General features: G+C 45.2%; 2 protein-coding genes across 3 annotated transcripts in view; one reads left to right on the top strand and one right to left on the bottom strand.

Annotated features, from left to right (window-relative positions):
- XRCC6 (X-ray repair cross complementing 6) overlaps nt 1–4,064 on the bottom strand; it is a 38,505-nt gene extending 34,441 nt beyond the window's left edge. For both annotated transcript variants that reach the window (XM_036251294.1, XM_036251293.1), the window contains exons 1-2: nt 4,008–4,064; nt 3,355–3,445 (exon numbers count right to left, since the gene is read on the bottom strand). In XM_036251294.1, the coding sequence (XP_036107187.1) occupies nt 3,355–3,430 (76 nt within the window). In that variant the 5' untranslated portion in view covers nt 3,431–3,445; nt 4,008–4,064. The remainder of the gene's footprint in view (nt 1–3,354; nt 3,446–4,007) is intronic.
- A 206-nt stretch (nt 4,065–4,270) lies between these two features.
- Nucleotides 4,271–26,454, top strand: DESI1 (desumoylating isopeptidase 1). Its single transcript, XM_036252558.1, has 6 exons — nt 4,271–4,573; nt 17,607–17,628; nt 18,776–18,845; nt 21,134–21,243; nt 21,876–21,998; nt 23,927–26,454. Exons 1-6 carry the CDS (start codon nt 4,486–4,488, stop codon nt 24,018–24,020), a joined length of 507 nt encoding a protein of 168 aa, XP_036108451.1. The 5' UTR covers nt 4,271–4,485; the 3' UTR covers nt 24,021–26,454.

Consider the following 26,454-nt stretch of genomic DNA (forward strand, 5'->3'; position numbering starts at 1 on the left):
CTTAAATGTGATCCGTGAATCCATAAAAATTTGAGAAGAAAATGTAGGCAACAAAATATCGGACATCATACGTAGCAGAATTTCACTGATACATCACCTAAGGCAACAGAAACAAAGAAAAAAATGAACACATGGGACTTTGTCAAACTAAAAAGCTTCTGCACAGCAAAAGAAACAACCATCAAAGTGGAAAGGCAACCCACTGTATGGGAAAACATCATTGCCAATGATACATCAGATAAGGGGTTAATTTCCAAAATATATAGAGTACTCATACAACTCAACAAAAGGAAGACAAAGAACCCAATTAAACAATGAGCAGAAGAGCTGAATAGACACTTCTCCAAACAGGACATAAAAATGGCCAAGAGACATATGAAGAAATGCTCAACATCACTAATCATCAGAGAGATGCAAATTAAAACAACAATGAGGTATTACCTCACACCTGTCAGAATGGTTACCCCATCAACAAAGCTTCAAACAAGTGTTGGCGAGGGTGGAGAAAAGGGGACTCTAGTACACTGCTGGTGGGAATGCAGACTGGTGCAGCCACTATGAAAAACAATATGGTGTTACCTTAAATAATTAAAAATTGGCCCTGGCCAGTTTGGCTCAGTGGTTAGAGCGTCAGCCTGCGGTCCCGGGTTCGGTTCCTGCTAAGGGCACGCACCTCAGTTGCAGTTTGTCCCCGGCCCTGGTTGGGTCATGCAGGTGGCAACCACTCGATGTGTCCCTTTCACGTCGATGATTCTCTCTCTCTCTCTTTACCCCTCCCACTCTATCTGTATAAAAAATGGAAAAATGTCCTTGGGTGAAGATTAAAAAAAAAAAATTAAAACTTGAACTGCCATTTAACCCAGTGATCTCACTTCTAGGAATATACCCTAAGAAGCCTGAAACACCAATCAGAAAGAATATATATACCTCCATGTTCATAGCAGCACTATTTACAATAGCTAAGATCTGGAAACAGCCCAAGTGTCCATCAGTAGACACATGGATAAAAAAGCTGTAGTACATATACACAATGGAGTACTATGCAGCTGCAAGAAAGAAATATCTCTTATTCTTTGAGACAAAATGGAGGGACCTGGAAAGTATTATCCTAAGTGAAACAAGCCAAGCAGAAAAAGACAAATACCACATGATCTCACTTATTTGTGAAATATAATGGACATAACAGTCTGAGGAATAGGATAGACCCAGAAACATGGAAGTAGGGTACAGACTGACAACCCTTAGAAGAGGGCCTGGTGGGGGGAGGGAAGAGATAAACCACAGAACTTATATGCATGTACGCATAACCAATGGACATGGACAACAAAGCCGAAACGGGGTGGGGGGAATGGGGAGGAGGGTGTCAATGGGGTAAAAAAAGGAGAAACATCTGTAACAAAAATAAAATTATAAAAATAATAAAAATTAATAAAGAGCACTGGCCAGTTTGGCTCAGAGGTTAGGGTGTCAGCCTGCAGTCTAGAGAGACCTGGGTTCAGTTCCCACTAAGGGCACATACCTAGGTTGCAGTTTGTCCCTGGCCTTGGTTGGTCGAGCAGGTGGCAGCCACCTGATTTGTCCCTTTCACGTTGATGTTTCGCTCTCTCTCTCTCTTCCTCTCTCTCCCTCCCACTCTATCTGAACAAAAAATGGAAAAATGTCCTTGAGTAAGGATTAAAAAAAAAGTTCCCCATAACAACCAACACATAGTCTGAAAAATTACCGGTCTTTAAAAATATATAATAATTAATAAAGAAAAAAAATTTTTTAAAAATTAAGATATGGAAAAACCCTTATGTAAAATTTTTCACAATGTTATTTATTAAAGTAAGGAATTGAAAATAAAATATCCAACAGGAAATAGAATGAATAAATTATAGTAAATTTAAAATGAATTATAAAGACTATATGTACTTACATGGAAAAATATATCTATGATAAATAAAGAAAAAGTCAGAACATAAAATTATGTATATATGTTTTAAATTCCTTTTGTAAGAAAACTGGTGTAAATTAAAATTTAAAGTGCATATGCACTATTACAACTATATCAAAAATCAGACACAAAGAAAAACAGATATATGTAGTTAGGAAATATGCAGAATGAAGGCACAAGAAGAAAATATGCAAAATGCCAAATGCTGGTAGTAGTTGTGTTAGGATGGTAGATTATATAGATTACAGTAAACTTTCTCTATTTTCAATATTTCCTGTATGTTTGTCCATTTTAATAAAAACACACTCAAGTTTTCTATCCAGCCCTGGCCGGTTTGGCTCAGCGGTTAGAGCGTCGGCCTGCGGTCCCGAGAGACCCGGGTTTGGTTCCCGCTAAGCGCATGTACCTCAGTTGCAGTTTGTCCCCGGCCCTGGTTGGGTCGTGTGGGTGGCAACTACTTGATGTGTCCCTTTCACGTGATGTTTCTCTTTCTCTCTCTCTCTCTCTCTCTCTCTCTCTCCCCCTTCAACTCTATCTGAACAAAATATCGAAAAATGTCCTCGGGTGAGGATTAAAAAATAAATAAATAAAGTTTTCTATCCAGGACTTAAATTAACCAGTATGTAGATACATGTACACCTTATTTCTTTCTTTGTCCTATGTGTTACTGTGTTGGCTGAACATAGACCCCCAAACCTGGAGGTTATGGTGAGGGAATGACACTTAACTGTGTTGCTAATGTTTACTCCTTGCTTACTGCAATTATTATAGGATGAAGGCATTTTTGTACTGAGGTTCTAGAATGAGGAAAACTCTTCCTGGACCCTGGACAGTGGCTCAGTTGGTTGGAGTGTCGTTCCGTACACTGAGAGGTTTTGGGTTTGACTTCTGGTCAGGGCACATACCTAGGTTTCGGGTTCAATCCCTGATTGGGGCAAGTATGAGAGGCAACTGATTGATGTTTCTCTCTCACATCAATAAAAACATATCCTAGGGTGAGGATTAAAAAACAAAACAAGCCCTGGCCGGTTTGGTTCAGTGGTTAGAGCACCGGCCCTCAGACCAAATGATCAAGGGTTCGATTCCCCATGAAGGGCACATACCTAGGTTGCAGGTTAGATCCCTGGCCCTGGTCACGTCATGCAGGAGCCAACCAATGGATGTATGGCTCCACAGATGTCAATCTACCAATGCCCAGCAAAAGTTTAAGGCTAGGATTGTCCTAGAGTCTAGAGTAGGACATGAATAAAAGAACCTAGGGTAGCTCTGCAAAGTTCAAAGGGAGAAAGGTATTTGAAGTCCTCTGGGGAGAGAAGGGTAAGCTATTAGACAGCAAAGGACACCCAGCAGATATAGGCAGAGAAAGTCTAACACACACACACACACACACACACACGGTACATGTTAAAGTCACCTACCACCTGCTTCAAGGTCCTCCTCTTGTTCTTCTTCTTCATCACCCTCGTTTTTGTAATAAGACTCCCACCCTGACATGTTGGTAAGTGCTCACTAGGTGAAAGAAAGTTAAGATCAGTAAGCAGCACATTTAAACCTAAAAATACAGATTCCTTTGAGGTCTGTCCTAAGGGCTCGTGGTTACTCGTGAGAAATGTGGATGTTGGATCCTGCTGCCTCAAGAACTCTCAGTAACTGAGACCCAGAGGTAAATGGGCTTGGGAACCATTCCAGCAGCCTCACCTTAGCTACCCCTTAAGGTGGTGGCCGAGGATGGCCGCTCTGATGAATGTGGAGGTTCCGTTCTACCTCCAGCACCATCTGGACTTAAGGGATTCCCGCTCCAAGATATTCCGTCCTCAAACGGACCCATCTGTCCTCATCCCGCCCCAAATCTCTCTCAACTCCTCAGCGGGTCATGCCCAGAGGAGTCTCAAGTGCAGGTGGGCCTCTAAAGCCGGGTGCGGCCTCCCCCAGGAAAAAGGAACAGGAGGTCCCTCGGGCCGCACACTCCTGGCTGCCGTAGCCCTGCAGCGAGGCTAAGACTAAGCGGGCGAAACAGGACCAAGCCAGCCCGGGCCAGCCAGCAACACAAACACAAGCTGTTCCTGCCTACCTCAAGCGCAGGCAAGAGCTCGACTAAGCATCCCAGTTCTTTCTTCCAATCAACGCCCTACGTCATCACGCATGGTGCGCACGTTTCCTGTCGAGCCGACACGCCCACCCCCACAAGCTGCTTTCGGTTTGTCTCCAACGACTACCACCCGGTCAGCGAAAGCTCCGCCCCCTCCAGCAAAACCCCGCCCCTCGTCGCCGGTCAGGATGGTGTGCACATGCGCGAAAGTGCGTCCCCGCCCCTGGCCCTGTTCCGCGAGGACCCTGCTGGTCCCGGCTCTGTCACCTCACAGTAGTCGTTGCGGGTGGCGGGCGGGGGGCGCGAGCAGAGCAGGGCGGCATCTCCCCCGCCCTTCTGGCCGGGCCCGGGCTCGGTCCCCCCACGCTCCTTCCGCTCCCTACCCCAGTCGGGTACGGGAAAGTCCAAGCCGCTGCCGAGTGCCAGAGGGACTTCGTGGCCGCTGCCGCCACGGGTCCTGATGGAGCCGCCGAATCTCTATCCGGTGAAGCTCTACGTGTACGACCTGTCGAAGGGCCTAGCCCGGCGGCTCAGCCCCATCATGCTGGGTGAGGGGGTTGGGCGTGGGAGGGTAGGAGGGCCGGGACGGACCGCCAAGGTGGGGAGGCCTGGGCCAAGGCTAAGAGGGAGACGTGGGGCCCAGAGGATGGAGAAAAGCCCGAGTAGAGAAGGGAGGGGGGTCTGAGGTTTGGGCCCCTAAGCCCCACTATCGGTTTGAATCCAGGGGGAAGGGATGGAGAGGAATCACGCCCTCCCCTGTCCCTTCAGAGCCCCTTCAGCTGGGAGGTGGGGTAAGGCGGCGCTGGATCCGGGTGGGTTCCCTGCCTCGCTCGGCGAGCCCTCTAGCTCCTTCCTCGGCGCAGAGGTGAGGATGCCTGCCGCGTGGTGCCCCGCGTGGTGAAAGGGACATTGCGGAGGAGATTCTCGGGTGGCCCTAGGAGAGCCTTCCCTCCGTGCCAAAAGGAAAGTCTTTCTGCAGTCTCTAGGGTAAGTGGGAAGAGAAAGCTAGAGCTGCACGGGGACCCAGACATAGCCCCTTAGACAGAGATGAAGTCAGGTCTACTGGAGCCCCAACTCCAGAATTCACCTTGCTTTTGCCCAGATGGTTAAGAAAGTAATTCCGGGGGAGGAATTACTGTTGTATCAGTAGGGATTAGTAAGGGAAGTGTTTAAGTTGTGCTCCATTAAACTATTTAACTGCCAGGAGAGAAAAATCAATGATCAAACCTCATTATAACCCAAATACCAAAATGCCTTGTGTAACATAGAGATTGTCAGGCTTGTGATTTCAGGTGATAGTGGGCAGGAAAGTATTCCAGGAATTGAATATTGAACAGCTTTGCAACATCCTTTTGAATGACTAGTTTTTCCTGGCTTATGGAGACATTAGAGAATATTTTACTTCATGTGCATAAGACAAGAGGGCATAGGTCAAGTAAGCAAGGCTTACTTTTGAGGGTGTCTTTTCAATATCCGTGAGTTTCTAATTGCTATATTGAATTAAACTTAACCTCTTAACCCTGGGCTATTTAGTAGTTCCTATATTCAGTTTCACTCCAGAACCACCTAGGGTGCTTCTGAAAAACACAAAGATACCTTCCTTTTTTTTTTTGGTACGTGCCCCTAGTGGGAACCGAACCCGGAACTCTGGTCCGCAGGCCAACGCTCCAACCGCTGAGCCAAACCAGCCAGTGTGATACCTTCTTTTTCAACGTATATTGTTAAATGGGAATAGAAAAAAACAAAATTAGAACAGTTCTTTAAATATGCAAGTATGTATTTAGAGAAAAGGATGTATGCATACTTGACTAGGCAGATAGTATCTGGAAGAATACAAAAGAAATTGTTAACAGTGATAGCTTATGGAAAAGTGAACTTTGCTGTAACTTTTTTGTACCTTTTGAATTGTATACTGCATACCTGTATTATCTATTCAAAATAAGCAATGTTTTAAATATATGGATTCTAGCACCTCATTATACAAGTACTAAATAAAACTCCTCTGGAGTTTTGATCCAAAATTTTGTATTTTTAAGAAGCTCCTCAGATAATTCTATGTAGCTGATCGATTATTGGACAGAAGTTGGGCTTAGATTGTTAAAATAGTAAGGCAGCCCCAGCTGGGTGGCTCAGTTGGTTGAAGCATCCCGTACACAAAAACGGTTTTGGTCAGAACACTTATCTGGGTTGCCAGTTCAATCCCCCCCCCCCCAGTCAAAGTTTCTCTCTCATGTCTCTCTCTCTCTCTCTCTCTCTCACTCTCTCAATCTCTCTCTCTCTCTAAAAAATCAATAAACATATCCTTGAGTGAGGATTAAAAAAATAAAAAGATTGGTAAGGCAAATCTGAAAGCAAAACTTACTAAGTCACTGTTTGGAGAAGGTGCTAATAATTACTAAGAGATTGCATCAGTCAAGTTTTAACTAAACTTCTTGAAATGGAGCCATTTGGTTAGTTTGATAATAGTGGGGCATTAAATATTCCCTAGACCCAAAAATAAAAGCCTCCTTTTTATTGGGTATTTTTTTGTTCTATTACTTAATAGTTATTGATCTTAGCTGAAAGGAGCCTTATAGATCATTGCTTCATGATTCATTCAGCAGCTCTTTATTGAGTGCCTACTATGTGTGGTCCATAACTAAGGGTGATAAAATGAACAAAGATACCTTGTGCCATCATGGAGCAATTTAATGGGGAAGACATTAAAAATAAACAAGCAAATAAAATAATTACAAATTATGATAAGTGCTCAGCTGTGCAGGAAGCAAACTGCGTGCTGAGAAAGAAAATAATGAGATCTACTTTAAGGGTTATCAGGAGCAGTGACTTTTAAGTTGGGAATTGAAAGATGAAAGTAGCCAAATTGAAAGTAGCCAAATCTAATTCATTCTTCTCTCCACCTTTTTTCCATATTGCTTTTATGCCTTTTGCAAAAGTAATGAAGACACACAGGTTATCAAAGCTAATAGTCATTACTGTCTAGATTTGAAAACTTTGGAAAATGGGCATTGTCTTACTGTTTCATCCCATCCAGACATCACTAACCTTAACATTGGGTATACGCCAGTTCTATTAATAGCCATCTATTGATTTCCCATTCCTAAATATATTTGAACCTTTAAAAAATCAATTTGTTTCCTGACTTTTGTGAGAACATCTAGGAACATATTAATAGCATCTATTGAAAGCTTACTATGAGCCAGACCCTTTTTTTCTCTTTTTTTCTGGGAACTTTAAATGTGTTATAATCCTCACCACAATTTGTGAGATGGGTCTTGTCATTACCTCCAATTTTCAGTTGAGCCAGACCTGGGTTATGAACATAAGCAGTCTGACCTCCAGAGCTCATGTTCTCAGTCATTTTGATATACCACCTCTACTGTGTAATGTGTTCCCTTATAATTGATGTAAGGTAGGTACCTTGTTTATGTTTGTAAAGGCATCTTTGGCCCGTCTGGTGTGGCTCAGTGGTTGAGCATCAACCCATGCACTAAGAGGTTGCTGGTTGATTCCCATTCAGGACATATGCCCAGGTTGTGGGCCTGATCCCCAGTGGGGGGCAGGCGGGAGGCAGCCCGTCGATGTTCTCTCACATCGATGTTTCTCTCCCTCTCCCTTCCCCTCTCTCTCTCTCTCCCTGTAGTATCAATAAAGAAAAATAAAATAAAGGCATCTTTGGCCAAGTGTTCCAAGTTTAGATGAGGTAAAAATCTGGGTTCAATGTGTATATGCCATTCATAATCATAGATTTATGACCACTCCTTTAGCCTTCATTTTCCCAAACTAAATTAGTGTGGCCTCATCAGCAGTACCCTCCTATTCTTATGGCAGTTCTTCATTATAAGACCCCGTCTAGCTCTGTTACAGTCATGATTGGACTAGATAAAGCCCAATGTAATTCTCTTCTCTCCCCAAAACACTGGAGACTCCACCTATTTACCCAGTCTCCTGGTTTTCAGTCTCCTAGAATGCTTTCCACGAAGGTATTCCTGTTCCACAGTCCCTCAGTCACCATGAAAATGGTCTCAAAACTATCCTTAGTGTTCTAATCAGCAGACAACTAATTGTACTTTTTTTTCCCATAGTCACCATTTGCCTAAGATAATTAGGTATTATAATTGCCCTTCAGTTTCTCTTCTAATAATGCTGGCTGCTTTTTAAATTTCTTGACCTCTTTCTATGCTAAAGTACATAGAGATAAGTGCAGAGGGTTTGGATTTTTTTTTTTTAATCCTCACCTGAGGACATTTTTCGGTATTTTGTTCTGATAGAGTGGGAGGGAGAGAGAGAGAGAGAAAAACATCAACGTGAAAGGGACACATCGAGCGGTTGCCACCCGCACGACCCAACCAGGGCCAGGGACAAACTGCAACCGATGCACGTGCCCTTAACAGGAACCAAACCCTGGTCTCTCTGGACCACAGGCCAACGCTCTAACCGCTGATCCAAACCGGTCAGGGCCCCAAGGACATTTTTGCATTTATCTTCAGATAGAGCGGGAGGGAGAGAGGAGGGAAGAGAGAGAGAGAAACATCGATGTGAGAGAGACACATCGATTGGTTGCCACCCACACAACCCCAACTGGGACTGGGGACAGACTGCAACCGAGGTACATGCCCTTAACTGGAACCGAACCTGGGACTCTCTGGTTCACAGTCTGACACTCTAACCGCTGAGCCAAACCGGCCAGGGCTGGATTTTTTTTTTTTTTAACTGTAGTAAAGGGTACTTTATATCTGTTGATTATTTTCTGATTTGAAGTTTTTTGTACATGCACATATCCTGAGATCACATTTATTTTTCTTTACAAGCCTATATCACATTGTTCTCAGGTTTAAAGACTTAGGTAGGGCCCTGGCCATTTTTGCTCAGTGGTTAGAGCATTGGCTCGCAGACCAGAGAGTCCCAGGTTCGGTTCCTGCTAAGGGCACGTACCTCGATTGCGGTTCGTCCAAGGCCCTGGTTGGGGTCGTGCGAGTGGCAACCAGTCGATGTCGATGTCTCTCACATCAGTGTTTCTCTCTCTCTTCCTCCCTCCCTCCCTCCTTCTCTATCTGAAAATAAATGCAAAAATGTCCTTGGGTGAGGATAAAAAAAAAAAAGACTTAGATAGGGATCTGGGGGTGGAATATATAGAGAGTAATGAAATACATTAACTCTGTCCTCCACAAGTTCATTTCACTAAAAATAATGTATGTATGATGCAACAGCATAAAAGAGATTGTGATTAGATGCCAAAATGAGTGAGTGGTGAAGCAATTATTTTAAACCTTGAAAGAAGGGAGAGGCCGTGGTGGGCTGGATGTGACAGAAAGACTTCAGCAAGAATCTTGAGCTCCTGGAGCACAGAGACTGTCTCATTCCTCTGTGTGTCCCCAGCGGACAGTCAGAACTGCTGTGCAATAAATATTATTATAGGAATGATTGCAACTTGAAGATGAAGTAGAATTTATTTGAAGCTGAGGAGTTTTTTTATGTTTTAATGCCATCCATTGTGCTTTGTGTTAGATTTTTATTGTTCATTGTGTAAACTGTTTTATATCCAGGTAATGAATTAATTTAGTGACCATGCAATTTATGGCAAAATGAAAACTGATGTGGCTTACAAGACCCTTTGAGATCCAGCTCCTGCTTTTCTTTCTACCCCCACCTGTCTCCACGTACTGAACACACTGACATGATCCTTCCTCAGCTGGGTTCCACAAGAGAATTGAGTCCTAGGGAAAATAATCTGAGAGATTGTTTTTCTCATTCTCCCAATAGCTACTGAGCAGCATTAGGGTTTGATTCTCTTGCAGGACCCCAGTGGAGAAGGGCTGTTGTGCCCCTGCCAGGGAGGGATACTTTCTCCCCCCGTCTCTTGGCCTGGCTAACTTCTGCTCAGGTCTCAACTAAATGTCACTTCCTCCAGGAAACTTTCCTTGAACCCAAACCCCCAAATCTTGGTGATGTGTCCCTATTATGTGCTGATAGCATCCTGTTCTCTCCTTTAATAGCATTCATCATTCTATTTTATAATTGCTTATTTTCTCATCTATGTCTGTACCCACCCCAACTGGACTGTAAGCTCCTTTGGGGGCACGAACTCTCAATTGTATCCCTCGAGTCTAGCAGTGCTTGGCATTGAGTAAATACAAGCTGACTGAAGGTGGGATGTTGCACACCTACCTCAAAGCATTGCTACATGGCCTGACAAATAAAAATAAGCAGCGATTTCCCTGGCCGGTTTTGCTCAGCGGTTAGAGCATCAGCCCACGGACCAATGAATCAGTGTCGGCCTGCGGTCCAGAGAGACCCGGGTTCGATTCCGGCCAGGGGCACGTACCTCGGTTTTGATTCATCCCCGGCCCTGGTTGGAGTCGTGTGGGAGGTGGCCACTCGATATGTCCTTTTCTTTTTCTTTTTTTTTTTTTTTATCCTCACCCAAGGACATTTTTCCATTTTTTGTTCAGTAAGAGGGAGAGAGGAAGAGAGAGAGAAACATCAATGTGAAAGGGACACATTGAGTGGCTGCCTCCTGCACAACCCAACCAGGGCCAGGGACAAACTGCCACCGAGGTACGTGCCCTTAGCAGGAACCGAACCCGGGTCTCTCTGGACCGCAGGCCGACGCTCTAACCACTGAGCCAAACCGGCCAGGACTCAGTGTGTCCTTTTCATGTCAGTGTTTCTCTCTCTCTCTTTCCCCCACTCTATCTGAACAAAAATGGGAAAATGTCCTCAGGTGAGGATAAAGAAATACAAAAAAACAAGCAGCAATCAAGAGAGAACCCTCTCAATACTGAGGAAAAGAACTCACATGTCAGTTATTTTTATGCTAGGAAAGAATCCTGTACTGACTCCAGTATTAGAGTATTAAGTAGTTGTAATTCTACCTTTTTTTTGAGAATTAAAGTACTCTCTCAATTTTTAACAATGTATTGCATTTTGATATTGTGATAATCTTTCTCTGCCTAAAGGGCAAGCCACCCCTGCCAATAGGATTTTTTTTCAATATTGGCATGGAGATTCACTTATGTTATACGTGTTTCCTTTTACTTTTTTCCACCTAGATTCCATATGTATCCAGTGGTCCCAGAGAAGAATAAGCTGATTTTTTAAGTTAATATTAACCCCTTCACATTGGTTCTGGCAAATGACTGAATCAACCAGTACATTAAAACACTGTCAGTTAAAAACACTTTGTCACTGGGGCAGGAATCTGTGAGGTGAGCTGGGGCTACATTTGATTTGCATCAATGAGCTAATGTCCCTGGCGACACATCAGTATCATCTACCTTATGCTTATTAATAGACATTTATTTAGCACTGGCAGTCTACCAGCTGCTGATCTTGAGCATGTCTTACAACCATGTATGTCTATACATGTATGTCTGTATGCACAAACTCCATCTATCTTAATTGATGAGGAGGTAGATGGAGTATTTTCTCCTTGACTTTTATTTTTATTGTTGAAAGTATTACAGTTGTCCCCCTTTTTTTTCCCCATTGACCCCCCCTCCTCGCTTCCATCCCTCCTGCTTTCCCCAACTCTTCTTGATTTTTATATGCTCACTTTACTCTTACAGTCAGTAAGAATTGACTGACTAATGTAGGCTGACTAATGCGATTTCACTTTTTTGTTATTCGTGATGAAAAACAAGGCTAATACCCACGTCTTCCATTTGTTTTCATGTGCATACTTCGTAGGCCTCGAAAGCAATGCACTGGAAGTGCTAAGAAGCTTGGAGACATGCAGTCATCTGATCCACCTGCTCTCCAGCTTGCTGAGGAAATCCTAGTGGGAAAATAATCTGCTTCTGTAATGTGCTAATATACACTGAGCCTAATTCATTGTCCCAAAATGGCATTGTGCCCTAATTCAATCTCAAACCACCACTTCCTACTCACCTACTCCCACCCCAGTCTAGCCAAAACCATTTAGGGATCAATCCAGTCCTGCTTTCCATAGCCTGTCACCCAGTACAGGAGGCCATTCTTTTCCTCCTGAGGGCAGGCTGCCAAGCAACTACCCTGCGTTTCTGTCGGAGCTGCCCCAACAAGTGCATCGTCGTAGCTTGCTTTTTCTTGTTTATGCTGGACAAACCATGCATCCTTAATAAGTGTTAATAAATATTTGCCCTATACTACCATGTATGTAGATGAGTGAGAATAAGAAGAACTATGAAGCACTTTAAGAAAAGATGGATCCACTCAATCCATTTAAAATGTTTGTGTTGGCTCTATGTGTCTGGCAGATGGATGAATAAATGAAAGAATGAATAAGAGGATCTTTTTTCTATATTCCTTATCATCATTCTATGAATGGATGAGATCTTGAGTGTTCCTAGGATGTAGTTGAATAAGGAGTAAGGGTCATGTCCAGCTTACAGGCAAATTTAGCAATCAATACAGAGACTATCAAGAGAATAAAGTAGGGTTTGTATCTTTCGATCTTTTTTTTTATGTTTTTATTGATTTTTAGAGAGAGAGAGAGAGAAACATTGATGAGAGAGACATATCAATTGGCTGCCTCCTGCACCCCCCCAACTGGGTGGGGATCAAGCCCACAATCTAGGCATGTGCCCTGACTAGGAATCGAACTGGTGACCTCTTGGTCCATGGGTCAGTGTTCAGCCACTGAGCCACACTGGCTGGGGTGTATCTTTCAACTTTTGAATTGATTTTCAAGTGTAAAATAACTGACAGGATGGTCTCTGAGGCCCCTATCCAATACTCCATTCTTTTAGTAAGGCTGGATCTGTCCAGCTGTCTTCCTGGATCATCAAACACGGGTATCTGGGAAGGCAGTAGCAGACTCAGCGCAGTATGACAAGGTTGCAAAGTCTTCTGAAGAACAAGCCAGGGCAGCTAAGCTTGGGGTTAAGAACTTTGGCCTCAATAGCACTGTGTGTGTGTCAACCAACAGAGCTAACAAAACAGAATACCTCATCTCAACAGATGGGCGTATAGCAACTCTGTTCCAGGTACTTTGGTAGGTGCTGAAATTACAAAGATGCTTAAGAAACTGCCCTTGTCTTTGAGACAATTATAGTCTAATGGGGAGAAAGACACAAAAATAGGTAGTTTTGATACCAAGGTACAATGAGAGCAGTCATAAAGCTCTCAAATTCTAAAGCCTGAAAGATATGAGTTAGCCTTTTATAGGTGTGTGTTATATGTCAGGTACTGTGCTGGGCATATTTCATGTGTCATCTCTTTTAATCTTGGAAATGTTATGAAGTAGTCACTATTATTATGTTGTTGTTGTTTTTTAACAGAATAGGACACTAAGGTTTAAACAGTAGAACTGCAGTGATTGAAATGTTCTACACCTGCGCTGTCCTGTCAGTAACCATGTCAGCTACATGTGTCTGTTGAGTACCTGAAATGTAGAAGTACAGCTGTGAACAGAACTTGTTCTTTTCATTTTCATAGTCACATGTAGTCAATGGCTACCATATTGGACAGCTCCGGCTTAGAAAAGTTCTCAACTTCTACAAGATTTTATGTGATGTCCTTTATTACCTCTGTTCATCTCCTACTTTCCTCCTCCACCTTTGCACTCTAGCCACACTGGCCTCCTTAAGGTTCCTCAGGTACACCTCGTCTGTCCCACTTCTGCATCTGCATCGCTCCTTCCTTTGTCTCCTTCAGGTCTTTGCTCAAATGTCACCTTCTCAAAGAGGCCCACCCTGGCCATCCCTGAAACTCCCAGTCTCCCTTACCCTGCCCTTTTTTTTTTCCCAAAGGCTAGTTTACATAGCTTTATTTTTATTTTGTTTGTTTGTGTTTAATCCTCACTCGAGGACATTCTTCGATACTTTGTTCAGATAGAGTGGGAGGGAGAGAGAGAGAGAGAAACATCAACATGAAAGGGACACATCGAGTGGCCGGAGACAAACTGCAACCGAGGTACGCGCTCTCAGCGGGAACCAAACCCAGGTCTCTCCGGACCACAGGCCGATGCTCTAACCACTGAGTCAAACTGGCCAGGGCTTCCTTACCCTGCTCTTAACTTTTCTATATCACTCATTATTGCTAATATATTATGATATTGTGTTTATTATTATTGACTGTCCCCTACCCCATCCCTTAAGTGCCATGAAGATTTGTGTCTTCTTTGTTTACTGATATTTTCCTAGTGCCAAAAATAGTGCCTGAAATACAGGAGTCACTCAGTAAACATTAGTTCACTGATAAAACTGGTAGGATTCAGACATAGCCCGTCCACACCAGAACCTGTGTTCTTAGTCACTACACTACTTTCTCTTATGAGTGTAGTGTTCCTCCCAAAGTGAATGAGAGAAGGAACAGGCAAACGAAAACAGCATCCCTGCACTGGTCCGTGTGATTCAATTGGTTGGGCTTCATCCTGTGGACCAAAAGGTTACTGGTTCAATTCCTGGTCAGGGCACATGCCTGGGTTGCGGGCTTGATCCCCAGTAGGGGGCATGCAGGAGCCAACCAATAGCTGTTCTGCTCTCACATAGATGTTTCACTTTCTCTTTCCCTCTCTCTTCCTTTCTAAAAATCAATAAAAATATTTTTTACAAGAAAGCAGTATCCCTAATCTGTCTAATTTCACTGCATTATTATATGTCTTCAAGGAAATAAACAACAAATTGCTGCTATTAGACAAGTTGTTTTATAAATGGCAATCCAGAAGAGCACTTCAGCTCCATTTAAAATGCAGTGTTAATCTTTCCATTTTACACATACTAAACAAGAAGGAGGAGACATAGTAGTATTCTAGAGTCAGCTGGAAGAGATGAAAATCCAAGCCAGTTTATAAGCCAATATTTGAAGATACTTGTCCTAAATGGGTAACCACTCCCCTTTGGCATCCAGTCTGTTTCTGATCTACCTCTGGAATTTTAGTTCTATTTGGATAAAGGCAGAGCCTGCCCCACAGTTTCTAGGGGCTAGCCCAGGCCAGAACCCCTCTGACCATTTGTGATCTTGGGGGCCAGAGCAGCAGATGTCTAAGTGAAGAGCAGACTGGCGTTTGGAATTGGCAGAGAGACAGAAGAACTCTGCTACATTTATTTTCCTTTGTTATTTCATTTAGCCTGCAACACTAATGGCAAAGAATGAAATGTTTATGTGTAAAATAAAGCATTTCATATTAATTTGCTGGTGAAATCTGTTCTTAGATCTTACCAATGCTGAAGTCAAATTTTAATTTCTCTTTTGGAGAATTTTACCCTTTTCCCCACTGAGTGCATTATGCCTAATAGTAGTCTCCATTTATCAAATTTCTGTGTGTCATACACAGTAATGCTTCTATGCGTTATCATTCCTAGCCACAACAACTCTCTATTGAAGAAACTGGCTCAGAAAGGTTGAGTCAACTTGCCCAAGATCCACCACTAGCAAGAGAAAAGACTAGGATCTGAACCTATTGTACCCTTAACCACCTCTGATGACACTACATTGAGCCATCAGTAGGTTAATTATCCAGAAGGGGCCATGGTTTCTATCCCATTTTATTTTATTTATTTATTTTTTTTTTTCCCTCACCTGAGGACATATTTCCATTTTTTGTTCAGATAGAGTGGGATGGAGAGAGAGGAAGAGAGAGAGAAACATCGATGTGAAAGGGACACATCGAGTGGCTGCCACCCGCACGACCAACCAGGGCTGGGGACAAACTGCAACCAAGGTACGTGCCCTTAGCGGGAACCGAATCTGGGTCTCTCTGGACCGCAGGCCGACGCTCTAACCGCTGAGCCAAACCAGCCAGGGCTCTATCCCATTTTAAAAGTTTCATTAAAGGGACAATAAATATATTCCATTTATTTCCTAGGTGAATTCCATAAGTGTGTAACGCAGAGGGAGAAACACAAACATATCACCTCTCCTTCATATCACACAGTGGTTAGAGTTTCATCCTTTAGAAAATCACAGGGCAAGCATTGAAAGTAACATTTAGCCATCAGTAAACAGTTAACATGAAATTATAACCATAGGCAAGTGAGTGGTGTTGATAATGTTCTCCTGTCTCACTGCCCTTTCTTCTTATCCTTAGCACTGTTGTATAGTGTCTCCCATGGACTACTGCAAAGACCTCGCTCTAATCTGCTCTCTCCACTCCTCTGTCCAATTCATCTTCTGTACCTATAGTTATCTTTTCTTTTTTATTTATTGATTTTAGAGAGAGAGGAAGGGAGAGGGAAACATCGATAAGAGAATATCGATTGGCCGCCTCCTGCATGCCCTCCACTGGGGATCAGACCCACAGCCTGGCCATGCACCCTGACCAGAATCGAACCGGCAGCCTCTTGGAGCATGGGTTGACGTTCAACCACTGAGCCACACCAGCTGGGCACCTGTAGTTATCTATTAAAAACATAGGTCAGCCCTGGCCAGTTTGGCTCAGCGGTTGAGCGTCAGCCTGCGGACCAGAGAGTCCCGGGTTCGGTTCCCATTAGGGGCACGTACCACCAAAAAAAAAACACCAAAAAACATAGATCTGATCAAGACACTCTGCTGCCTGACAACCTTTAACACTCCCACCATATAGGACGGCCTTCAGTCCTGGCTGACCCTACTTGTCCTCTTCACCACCACTGCACCCTTTGCTCTACCCTGCAAGACTTTTGTCTTTTTGACAACTGTGCATTTGCAGAGCACCCTCTGGCAGACACCCATCCCTGCCCCTCCTTGTTCACTGGCTGAATTGCAGCTTATGAAGGTAGTTTTTTTTGTTTTTTGGTTTTTTTTATCCTCACCCGAGGACATTTTTCCAATTTTCCAATTTTTACTCAGATAGAGCGGGAAGGAGAGAGAGGAAGAGAGAGAAACATCGATGTGAAAGGGACACATCGAGTGGCTGCCACCCACACGACCCAACCAGGGCCGGGGACAAACTGCAGCCAAGGTACATGCCCTTAGCGGGAACCGAACCCAGGTCTCTGTGGACCACAGGCTAATGCTCTAACCGCTGAGCCAAACCGGCCAGGGCATGAAGGTAGTTCTTTATCTTTATTATAGGTAGCACCTTATTTTTACCACATGATAAAGTTTATTGACATGTTGTAATTATGTATGTCTCTCTTTCCATTTGACTTTAGGCTCCTTAAAGGCAGGACAGTGATCTGTTCACATTTGCATTTTCATACCTGACATCATTTCTGGCATCAAGAGAGATAGAATACATTTGCCTTGACTAAGTGGATGGCATTTACGAAGTTTTCTCTCTCATTTCTGAAGGATTTTATCTCACATATGCTCAGTGAAGAAGTGGATAATAGCTTTTCTATACTACTGTTTTACTCTAGTCTCAATAGATGAGGCAAATTAAAAAGGCAAAGTTGAACTGACCCTGAAGGGGAAAGAAAAGCATACATAAAATTGGAGTACATCTATACCAGTGTTTTATCTTGCATTCTGATGGATTCTGACCACTTTTCAACTTACTTAACATGACATACCTGTGTCCCGACCTGAGGACCTTATTGAAGGAGAAATGTATTCCTAGAAAGTCCCTCAAGAGATTTATAATGGGCTTCTCTGAGTTTGACTGATGTTCTGAATTTACTCAGGCTGGGAGGCTATTAATCTACTCCCAAGTGGCTAAATCTCTTCTTCTCTCCACAGGGAAACAACTGGAAGGCATCTGGTGAGTTGGGTGGGACTCCTCACGTTGACTGGTTTACAAAACAGAACTATGCCTTGCGTCCAGGTCCAATCTGTGACTCCACCTTGAAACCCAGCTCTGCGTCATAACCCTTTTTCAATGTAACGCAGTGGTTCTCAACCAGGGATTATTTCTTCTGTGTGTCTTCCCCCCACCCTCTCGGGACATTTGGTGGTGTTCAGACACATTTTTGGTGGGTGGGTAGAGGCCAGGGCTTCTGCTCTAAACATCCTACAATGCACAGGACAGCCCTCCCTCTACAGCAAAAAATTCATTACTCGGCCAAAAATGGCACTGGTGCTGAGACTGCAAAACCCTGTCCTAAAGAAAGGCAGAAGGGTGTCCTGTCCACCCCTGACCAAGGCTAACTACAGAAGTCTCAGGGCCCCACAAGTCTGTCTTGAAACACATCTACTTTGGTTTCTCACCACTGGACCCATCCCTGTCAGACCACAAGATGGTGGCTGAGCTCTCAGCTCCATTTATGAGGAAACCATAGGTTAGTATTCGGTCTTGACTCCTAGACACTGCTGACATTGGATTGACCAAAATGACCCTTTGCTTTGTTTGACTTGAACCAAATAATATGAACATCTTCACCTGAAATAGGTCCACACTTGACACCTCTAGTCTTTCCCTCAGCATGGTCCAGGTGAGCTGCTCCTGTTTAAAAAGCCTGGGACCACCCCTTGGTCTGCAGTCTTTATTTTAGTAATTGATTTGTCAATATTGGGGTGACTTCCCTCTGCTCACATGATCTACAGCAATGGTTCTCGACTGGGGACAATTCTGAGATATTTGGTGTCTGGAGACATGTTTGGTGTCACAGCTGAGGGGGTAGGGGATGCTACTGACATCTAGTGGGTGGAGGCCAGGATGCTGCTAAACATCCTGTACTACACAGGACAGCCCCACTATAAGGATTTGTCCAACTCCAAATGTCAGTAGTGCCAAAGTTGGGAAACCCTAATCTGTGGTATTTATCTTGCCTTTGTTTGGTTAGTTTTATAAGGTGTTGACCACAGTCCTATCCTTGGGCAGAAATTGTTCTCATTGCAGTGTGGTGATTGCTTTTTCTCAGACTGGTTTTAAGTTTCCTGGCTTATTCTGTCTCTTCTCTGGGTTGCAGGCACACCTCCATAGTTGTACACAAAGATGAGTTCTTCTTCGGCAGTGGTGGTATCTCCAGCTGTCCTCCGGTAAGTGTCTTTCCCCACATCCTGTCCTGCAGTCTCCGGTTCCTGGAGACCAGGAACTTGGCTGCTACTCTCTATGTTCTGGCTTCTGGCCGAGTGTATGTCGACCTGAGGTGTAATTCTCATAACTACCTGAAGACTCAGTTTAAGAGAACCCTCCCAGATCCTTCAGCCAATTGCTCTCCTCTCTGCTTCCATGACACTTTTGGGTCCCTCTGTGTCACACTGAGCATGTTATGGTGAAAAGAGCTGTTCCTGGGGGGAATCAGTGGGGGGAAAAGGAGAAACATCTGTAACAAAAATTAATCAATAAAAAAAAAGAAAAAAAAAAAAGAAAAGAGCTGTTCCTGAGTCTCCACAAGGAACTGTGTGGAAAGTCCATGTGAGCTGAGACTGTATCTCACTTTCCTATCCCCGTGATCAGCTCAGTGCCTGGCTCGGTGTGAACTCAGCCATCATGGAGCTGAATGAGGGCTCTGAAAGGTAAAGTGAGTTGCCCAAAGTCACATGGCCAGTAAGTGGCATCAGTGCTAAAACTCGGGCCTCTGACTCTAAATCCCATGCCATTTTCCAAAAATGTCTGTCTAAGCTATCTAAAGATTGTCACAGGAGGTTCTCAAAGACCACGCAGCCATTCATTTTGATACTCATAAATGGGAAATCATTCTTGGTTTCTTCTCACTGGTCCCCTACCTCCTATAACAAATCCTTCATTAAGCCCAGTCAGTTCTACCTTATAGACATGTCTTAAATCAGTCTGTCTTTCTTCATCTGTCCCCATTTCTCCAGAACTTTCACCTTAATCCAGGCCACCCCCATGTCTAACCTGGACCACAGCAGTGCTCTTCGTCAGTCAGTTCTCCCCCGGGAGGCAAAGTGACCTTTGCAAAATGAAAATCTGATCATGGCATTCCCCTGCTTAAGTCAACTCTCCCCACTGCTCTTGGAATAAAAGCCAGAAAGCCCAGCATGACCGCCAAGGCCCTAACTGGTCTCGGGCTCCCTCTCTGGATGGCCTCTTAGCAAGTCAGGCCCTTGCCCACCCTGTCTCTCTTCTCACTCCTTGGACATTTAAACCTGTCCTCTGACATCAGTCCACCTCCCTAATCCTTCACCTTGTTAAGCCTCTTCATCCTTCAGATTTGAGCTCAGTGTCACTTCTCAGGCAAGTCTTCCCTGACCCTTCAGACTGGGACGGTCTCCTGTTACATGTACTGATGGCATTCTGTAGTTTTCCAGCAAGACCCTTATTGTAACTCATAATAATACATTGGTTTGTGAGATTTTTATTGTCTACCTTCCCTACTAGACTATAAGCTCCCTGAGGGCCAGAATCTCATCTATTTTGTCTACATCGTACCCCCAATGCCTAGCATAAGGCCCGGCACATAGTAAGTTCTCAATACATATTTGTTATATGAGTGAATAATAGGAGGGTCACATAGTGACCTTTTAGTCTCCTGTAACTATGAGATCATTTTTCTCTGCCTACTACGATTACCCTGCTCACCATGCCTTCCCCAGGGCCTGGAACAAGGTCATGCATGTCGTAGGTGCTTACTAGCTGTTGCATAAATCCCTGGTCTTTGCAGGGAGCTCTGCTCTGGAGTGCTCTTCTTTTTCCAGCTTATTCACAGCTTTGTCCTCTCCAGTGATCCTGTTGCTACCTCCTTGGCTGGTTTCCCCACTGGGCCTCAGTCTCTTCCTTGGTCGGCTGTGCCAGTCTGTTTTTCAGCCCATGGCTGAGGGTTTACTGTAGGCTTTTCAGGGGCCATTAACTCCTTTGCCTGGGGAACCTTATTAGTATCATTAGATTATCCTCACAGATCATAAAAGAACTGAACTGTGGAAATATTGCCAGCCTACCCGACTTCTCACAGTCCTTCATATGTTCCCAATGTTCGAGGGTTACCTTATGTAAGCACAGAAAGATGGCCTGTCAGGTGGGAGCCACTGCTAGTTGTCCTGTTCTGCCCTCATGACCAGGCATGTTGGGGACAAAGGGAAACTTCAGATTCTGAGTTCCTATCTTTTTATTAACTGAATGAGTGGACAGTGTTAGAAGCCCGACTTTTAGCCATCTTTCTATCCCTGGCAATGGAAAGTCTCCAGGAAGCTCTAAACCATTGTAGCCCTGATACAAATAAGAAATAACACTCTTCATTGGCCTGGTGTGCTCTGAAAGTTAAAGGTTGTCGGAACAGAGCATTTGTGGTCGTCCATGGAAAGGCACATTAAAAAATTCAATGGCAATAGTAATTTAATGACTTTCTTTGGGTTGGCTTTTTTAGGGAGGGACATTGCTTGGGCCCCCAGACTCTGTGGTTGATGTGGGGAGCACAGAAGTCACAGAAGAAATCTTTCTGGAATACCTGTCCTCCTTGGGGGAGTCTCAGTTCCGGTGAGTGGAGACAGGGGTGGTGGTTAGTTGTGTCTGTCTCCCCGACTAGATAGTCACCCCCAAGAGGGCAGCCACCAGGGCACATCCCCCAGAACACTCAGCACAAGGTCTGGCCCAGCATTTGCTGACTAAATATGAAGAGCTCAGCGTTGCTCCGAGACCGATATTTCATCCCCGCAGACCTTCTGCTGAAACTTTGAGGAAAGGACGGGCTATTGATTCCTTCTGATGAAAATCAGCTGCTGCTATTTCAGCAAATGCTGCTCTCAACCCACACTGGCCAAGTATTTTGTCCAGAAAATCAAAAACAAGGTTTGTAGGGGGGTTGGGATAAAATACAAACTTGAGCAGATTTTCTCCTAAAGTGTTAAACTCTTACCCTAGAGCTCTGCTTTTGTGAACGTAAAGATTCTCCTGAAATTGTAGAGGCGCCTCATGATTATATCTCATCCTTCCCTTCAAAACCTGTTTTCAATGGTCCAGTGAGGCGAATCCAGCGTCCTTTGGAGCGTGAGAGAAGGGAAATCAGCCCTCAGATTCGGCTGTGCTCACCCTGTCATTGCTGGTTTGAGTTAGTTCATACACTTGCTTGCTGACTCTCTCACATCTTACTCCTTTCTCACAATGTGCAGAGGTGAGGCCTACAACCTCTTTGAACACAACTGTAACACCTTCAGCAACGAAGTGGCACAGTTCCTGACCGGGCGGAAGATCCCTTCTTACATCACTGACCTTCCTTCTGAAGTTCTATCCACGTAAGTGGCCTCTGTCTCTGCCCCCGCCTTTGAAATTCCCATTCACAGTCAGTGCCACTCCTCTGCCCATGTCTGCCCTTCCCTGGTTTTGGATGGGCCCTGTCATGGCCTCTTGGAACACAGAAAGCCACCGTTTTCTCTACTCACCGACGCGTACCTGTGTCACCTTCATTCACCCTTTTGGAGTTGGATCACTACCCTGGTTTGAGTGCAATCACAGAACTTAGAAACCCACTTGTACAGTATCCTGGCATCTGTCTTTCCCACTGCACATGAAACATGTCATGCCCCGGAAGTGCTCGCTTAAAATGCAGTTTTAGAGAGAAGCAGAGTCAGAGAATTTGGAGCGGCTTATTGTTAGTCTTTCTTCCCCTGTACCATGAACTCTTTGACGCCCTCAAACACAGCTTCCTCTTGCCCTTGTACCTTGTGGGCCGTCACCCAGGCAGTCCCTTGAAAGGACACACACCCACCCAAAGCCATCACACCTCTTTCTTCCCTTGCTAGTGACTGCGTTCAGGCAGCACTGCCCACTCCAGGACCATGTCCATGTGTTGACTCTGGCTCATTTTCTCCTGAACCGGGGCCCTGTCCAACAGGGATCCTGGCAGGTTTGGCAGGCTCAGCAAGGTGAGCTGTTTTTCACACCTGGGTAGGAACCCCTCTGGAGAAACTCGCATAAGAAACAAGATGGGTGGAGTCCCTGGACTTGTCTGAATTAAGGTTACTATTTCATCTGTTTGTGCTTTGAAATAAATACTTCATTCCCTTTTAACTTGGGGAAGATTTCCACCGAAGGAAATCTTTACCCCAGGAACTGAGATGTGTTGTGGGCGACCTGTTTTAAGGTTAAAGTAACCTTGAAAGTCTTGAAGATCCAGTGTTTGCAGTGTTTCTTCAGCCAAGCTCCTCTGAGAACAGACGGGGAGCCCTTTACAAAGCGGCAGTAACTCCTGACGGCCTGCACATGTTGTCTTTCCTACTTTTCCCTGTACCCTAGCAGACCTCAGTTCCTGGAGGAATCGCATTCCTGACTTGACCTTTTTCATATCCTTTTTTTTTTTTCTCTATTGATTTGAGAGAGAGCGGAAGTGAGAGGGAGAGAGAGAGAGAGAGAGAGAACATTGATTGGCCACCTCCTGCATGCCCCCCACTGGGTATTGGGCCCACAACCTGGGCATGTGTCCTGACCGGGAATTGAACTGGTGACTTCTTGGTGTATAGGTTGATGCTCAACCACTGAGCCACACTGGCCAGACCATATATATATTTTTTTACTCCGGTTCCTCATTAAACTTTATTTGTTTATTTATTTTATTATTACTTTTTTTTAATCCTCACCCGAGGACATTTTTCCATTCCTTGTTCAGATAGAGTGGGAGGGAGAAAGAGAGAGAGAGGGGAACATTGACGTGAAAGGGACACATCAAGTGGCTGCCACCCGCACGACCAACCAGGGCCGGGGACAAACTGCAACCAAGGTATGTGCCCTTAGCGGGAACCAAACCCGGGTCTCTCTGGACCACAGGCCGACGCTCTAACCGCTGAGCCAAACCGACCAGGGCAAACTTTATTTTTATCTTGTACCATGAGAATTCAAGATAGAAGTTCAGAAAGTACAGGCGGCGCTACTTCCCTGTATGTAGCCAGCCTGTTCAAGCCCAGCTAACCAGGACCTAGAGGCAAAGGGAGTAAGATGGTAGCATCTACTGGGGAGGGGACCCCAGGAGTCAAAACAGAGCAGGCTATTTAGAGATCCCCTCCATGAAAAACCAGGTGGGAGGCAGGTGAGCAATTGAAATGAGGGAAGGGTGTCCTTCCCCGTGAGGTGGTGCCACTGCACCTGCGGCTGGAGCTGGGCGTGCTGGCGCCTGTGCCCGCCGACGCTTGAGAGCCCACCCCAGCTCATGTGTCTGTTTTCTCCGCAGCCCCTTCGGACAGGCCCTGCGGCCTCTCCTGGACTCCATCCAGATCCAGCCTCCTGGAGGGAGCACCGTGGGCCGACCCAATGGCCAGAGCTAACAGGACTACATGGGACCGCCCTGCCTCACCAGGGCTTTTCCTTTTTAAACAAAACAAACCCTACCAGATTTCTATTTTATAATTTTACATCAGAGCTAACAACCAGGGGACAGCTTTTTAAAATTTCCCAGGAAAGGAGATCATCAAGCTGCATGTGGGACAATGCTGCTAAGAAACAGAACAAAACGCCGTCCCTTCTAATAGTATTACACTAATTTATTAAGGCTGTCTTGTCTGTGAGTTCACTCGTGACGCTGTTTCCTAAGCGTCCTCCACGCTCGAGGAAGGGAGAGGGTTTGTTTAAGCAGAAAGCAGGAAGCACAGTTTGGGGGAGCCCCAACCTAAAACCTCTTTCCAGAGAATGCCCTTGCTCTACTCAGGTTGCCACCACCTGTGGGGACCAGGTGAGTTTTACAACAGCCACGACCTGGAAGCAGTTCCTCTTGTGTTAAGCAAACCAAAGGAGTTGGTGTACGTGGAACCAGTTTCAGGATGACTCACCCAACCTAAGTGAACTGTAGCCACATCCTGCGTCACCTTCCCTCCACTACCGCAAGCGAGGCCATGGGCCCAGAGCTGGAACAGCCAGAAGCCTCAGGATCGAGGGAGAAGGACAGCAAGTGTCAGGCAGAGAAAACAAGATAAAGCCATTCCTCCTTCCTCCTAGACTGAGTGCCAACCTCTGACATCAACTTTGGAGAACCTGCCTTGCTGCCTACAGGCTGCGCTTCCTCGGCATGGCTGACCTGTCGTAACTGAGGCAGGTCTGGGCTGGAGCAGCAGAGCCCAGGCCTTTTGTCTGCAAGTAGTAATGTAGGTTATTGCGGTCACTGTACCCAGCCAGACCAGTGCAGTATTCAGCTGGGGACCAACGGGAAGGGTTCCCTGCTCCAGGAAAATGTCCCTGACATAGAATAATAATGCAGAATCAAGGTGGCAAGAAATTTTGGGTTGTTTCTGATAGGAATGTGTACATTATCCTAAATGTGTTTTGAAGACACGTGTTGTTTCCATTGTCTTTCTGACCCTAAAGAAGCATGGTGGGGGTGCGTGTTATGAGCTGCTGCTGAGAACTTAGGCAGGGAACAGTTTGGAAGCTTCTTACATAGAGAGGCTTTAAGATTTCTCTTTCTTCACTTGAGCTTCCCCTTAAGTTAGTTTTTGGGAAAGTGAGGGTGGAGAGAGGACTCAGCTGCCAGGCACCTGGGGCCAGCTCTGGCATTGCCCCTCTTGCACTCCTCCTGCCATGTCTCAGACTTGAATTAGTTGTCTTTCCTGGGGTCTGGCCTGCAGCAGGTGCCTTTCCTCTCCACAAGCTGCTGCTCCCCTCTGGCCACCTCTCCTGCCTGTGCCATCAGCCAAAGCAGTTGGCATCATCAGGGGCTCAGCTAAAGGGGAAATGTTATTCTGCCTCAGTTTTGCCTGTGACCTGAGCAGGGGCACATCCTTAATGACCAGCTGTGATGTCAAGTAACATTTTGCAACTTTTAAGATTGGAAGCCAAACCAATGAGCAGTTGAATTCTTCTCAAGACCCACTGATTTACCAGAAGGCATGATAGCGATACATTAGAGCAGAAACGGGCAGGTCTTATGCTCAATCTTCACTGACTGGCAGAATGGCCATGGAGAATAGGTTTCAGGCTGGCTTTCTCCTGGGAGGCAGTATGTTGGTCCAGGCCATCGCTTCGCTTCCTATGTGGGTTTCTCTCCTTTTCCAACTTGCCTTGCCCAGCCCTCTCTCCACCAGACTCTGGCTCCAGACCTCTGCCCACAGAGCTCTAGCCAGAGGGTGTGGGCATCACAAGCTCCTTCTCTGTCCTCCATCTCCAGGCCTAACTGGTTTCACTCCTCCCAGCGGTCACCTTCAGACCGAGGGCTGTACTAAAAAATGGCTCCCCTAAGAGACTTTGAGTCACTTGGCTCATTGAAAGTCCCCTTCATGCCCAGCAGCCATTTGTGCCAATGCCTGTGCCCTAGGGGAGAGACAGGGATCAGTAAGCCATCTTCTCAGAGCCCTGCAGGAAAGCAAGCTCTCACTCCCTCCTCCACCCGAGTCCCACCGGCACTAACTCAGAAGCCCAGGCTCAGGCTTCTCCCCACCCCAACCCATCCTCACATTTCTCTGTCTCCCAGCACCTCAGGAGCGTGTCCATTGTGCCCAGCCATCTCCACATGGGTGTACACAGGCAGCCAGAGTGACAAGTGAGCCATGTGTGCCATTGTAGTGCATAGCGGACCCCTCCGTAGAGGTCCACTAGTTTAAAGGGACAAGGAAGAAGGAGGAATGAGACCGGCACCCCTACCAGAAATAAAGCTTGTACCTTTAAGATTCCTTTTGCCCTTGAAGTCAAACTAATAACTGTTTAGTAAGGAGGTGTTTGCTGGTTTTCTTTGTTGTTTTTTCTAATGCAATAAACTCACTCTGCCTGCTG

This window comes from Molossus molossus, unplaced genomic scaffold, assembly GCF_014108415.1.
Source record: "Molossus molossus isolate mMolMol1 unplaced genomic scaffold, mMolMol1.p scaffold_m16_p_10, whole genome shotgun sequence".
Classification (NCBI taxonomy): domain Eukaryota; kingdom Metazoa; phylum Chordata; class Mammalia; order Chiroptera; family Molossidae; genus Molossus; species Molossus molossus.

Excerpts from the sequence above, each read along its gene's own strand:
- DESI1 (XM_036252558.1), top strand. The coding sequence starts at position 4,486 with ATGGAGCCGCCGAATCTCTATCCGGTGAAGCTCTACGTGTACGACCTG. Across the intron at positions 21,244-21,875 it reads TTGGGGGAGTCTCAGTTCCG|AGGTGAGGCCTACAACCTCT; the intron begins GTGAGTGGAGAC and ends CACAATGTGCAG. Across the intron at positions 21,999-23,926 it reads CCTTCTGAAGTTCTATCCAC|CCCCTTCGGACAGGCCCTGC; the intron begins GTAAGTGGCCTC and ends TTTTCTCCGCAG.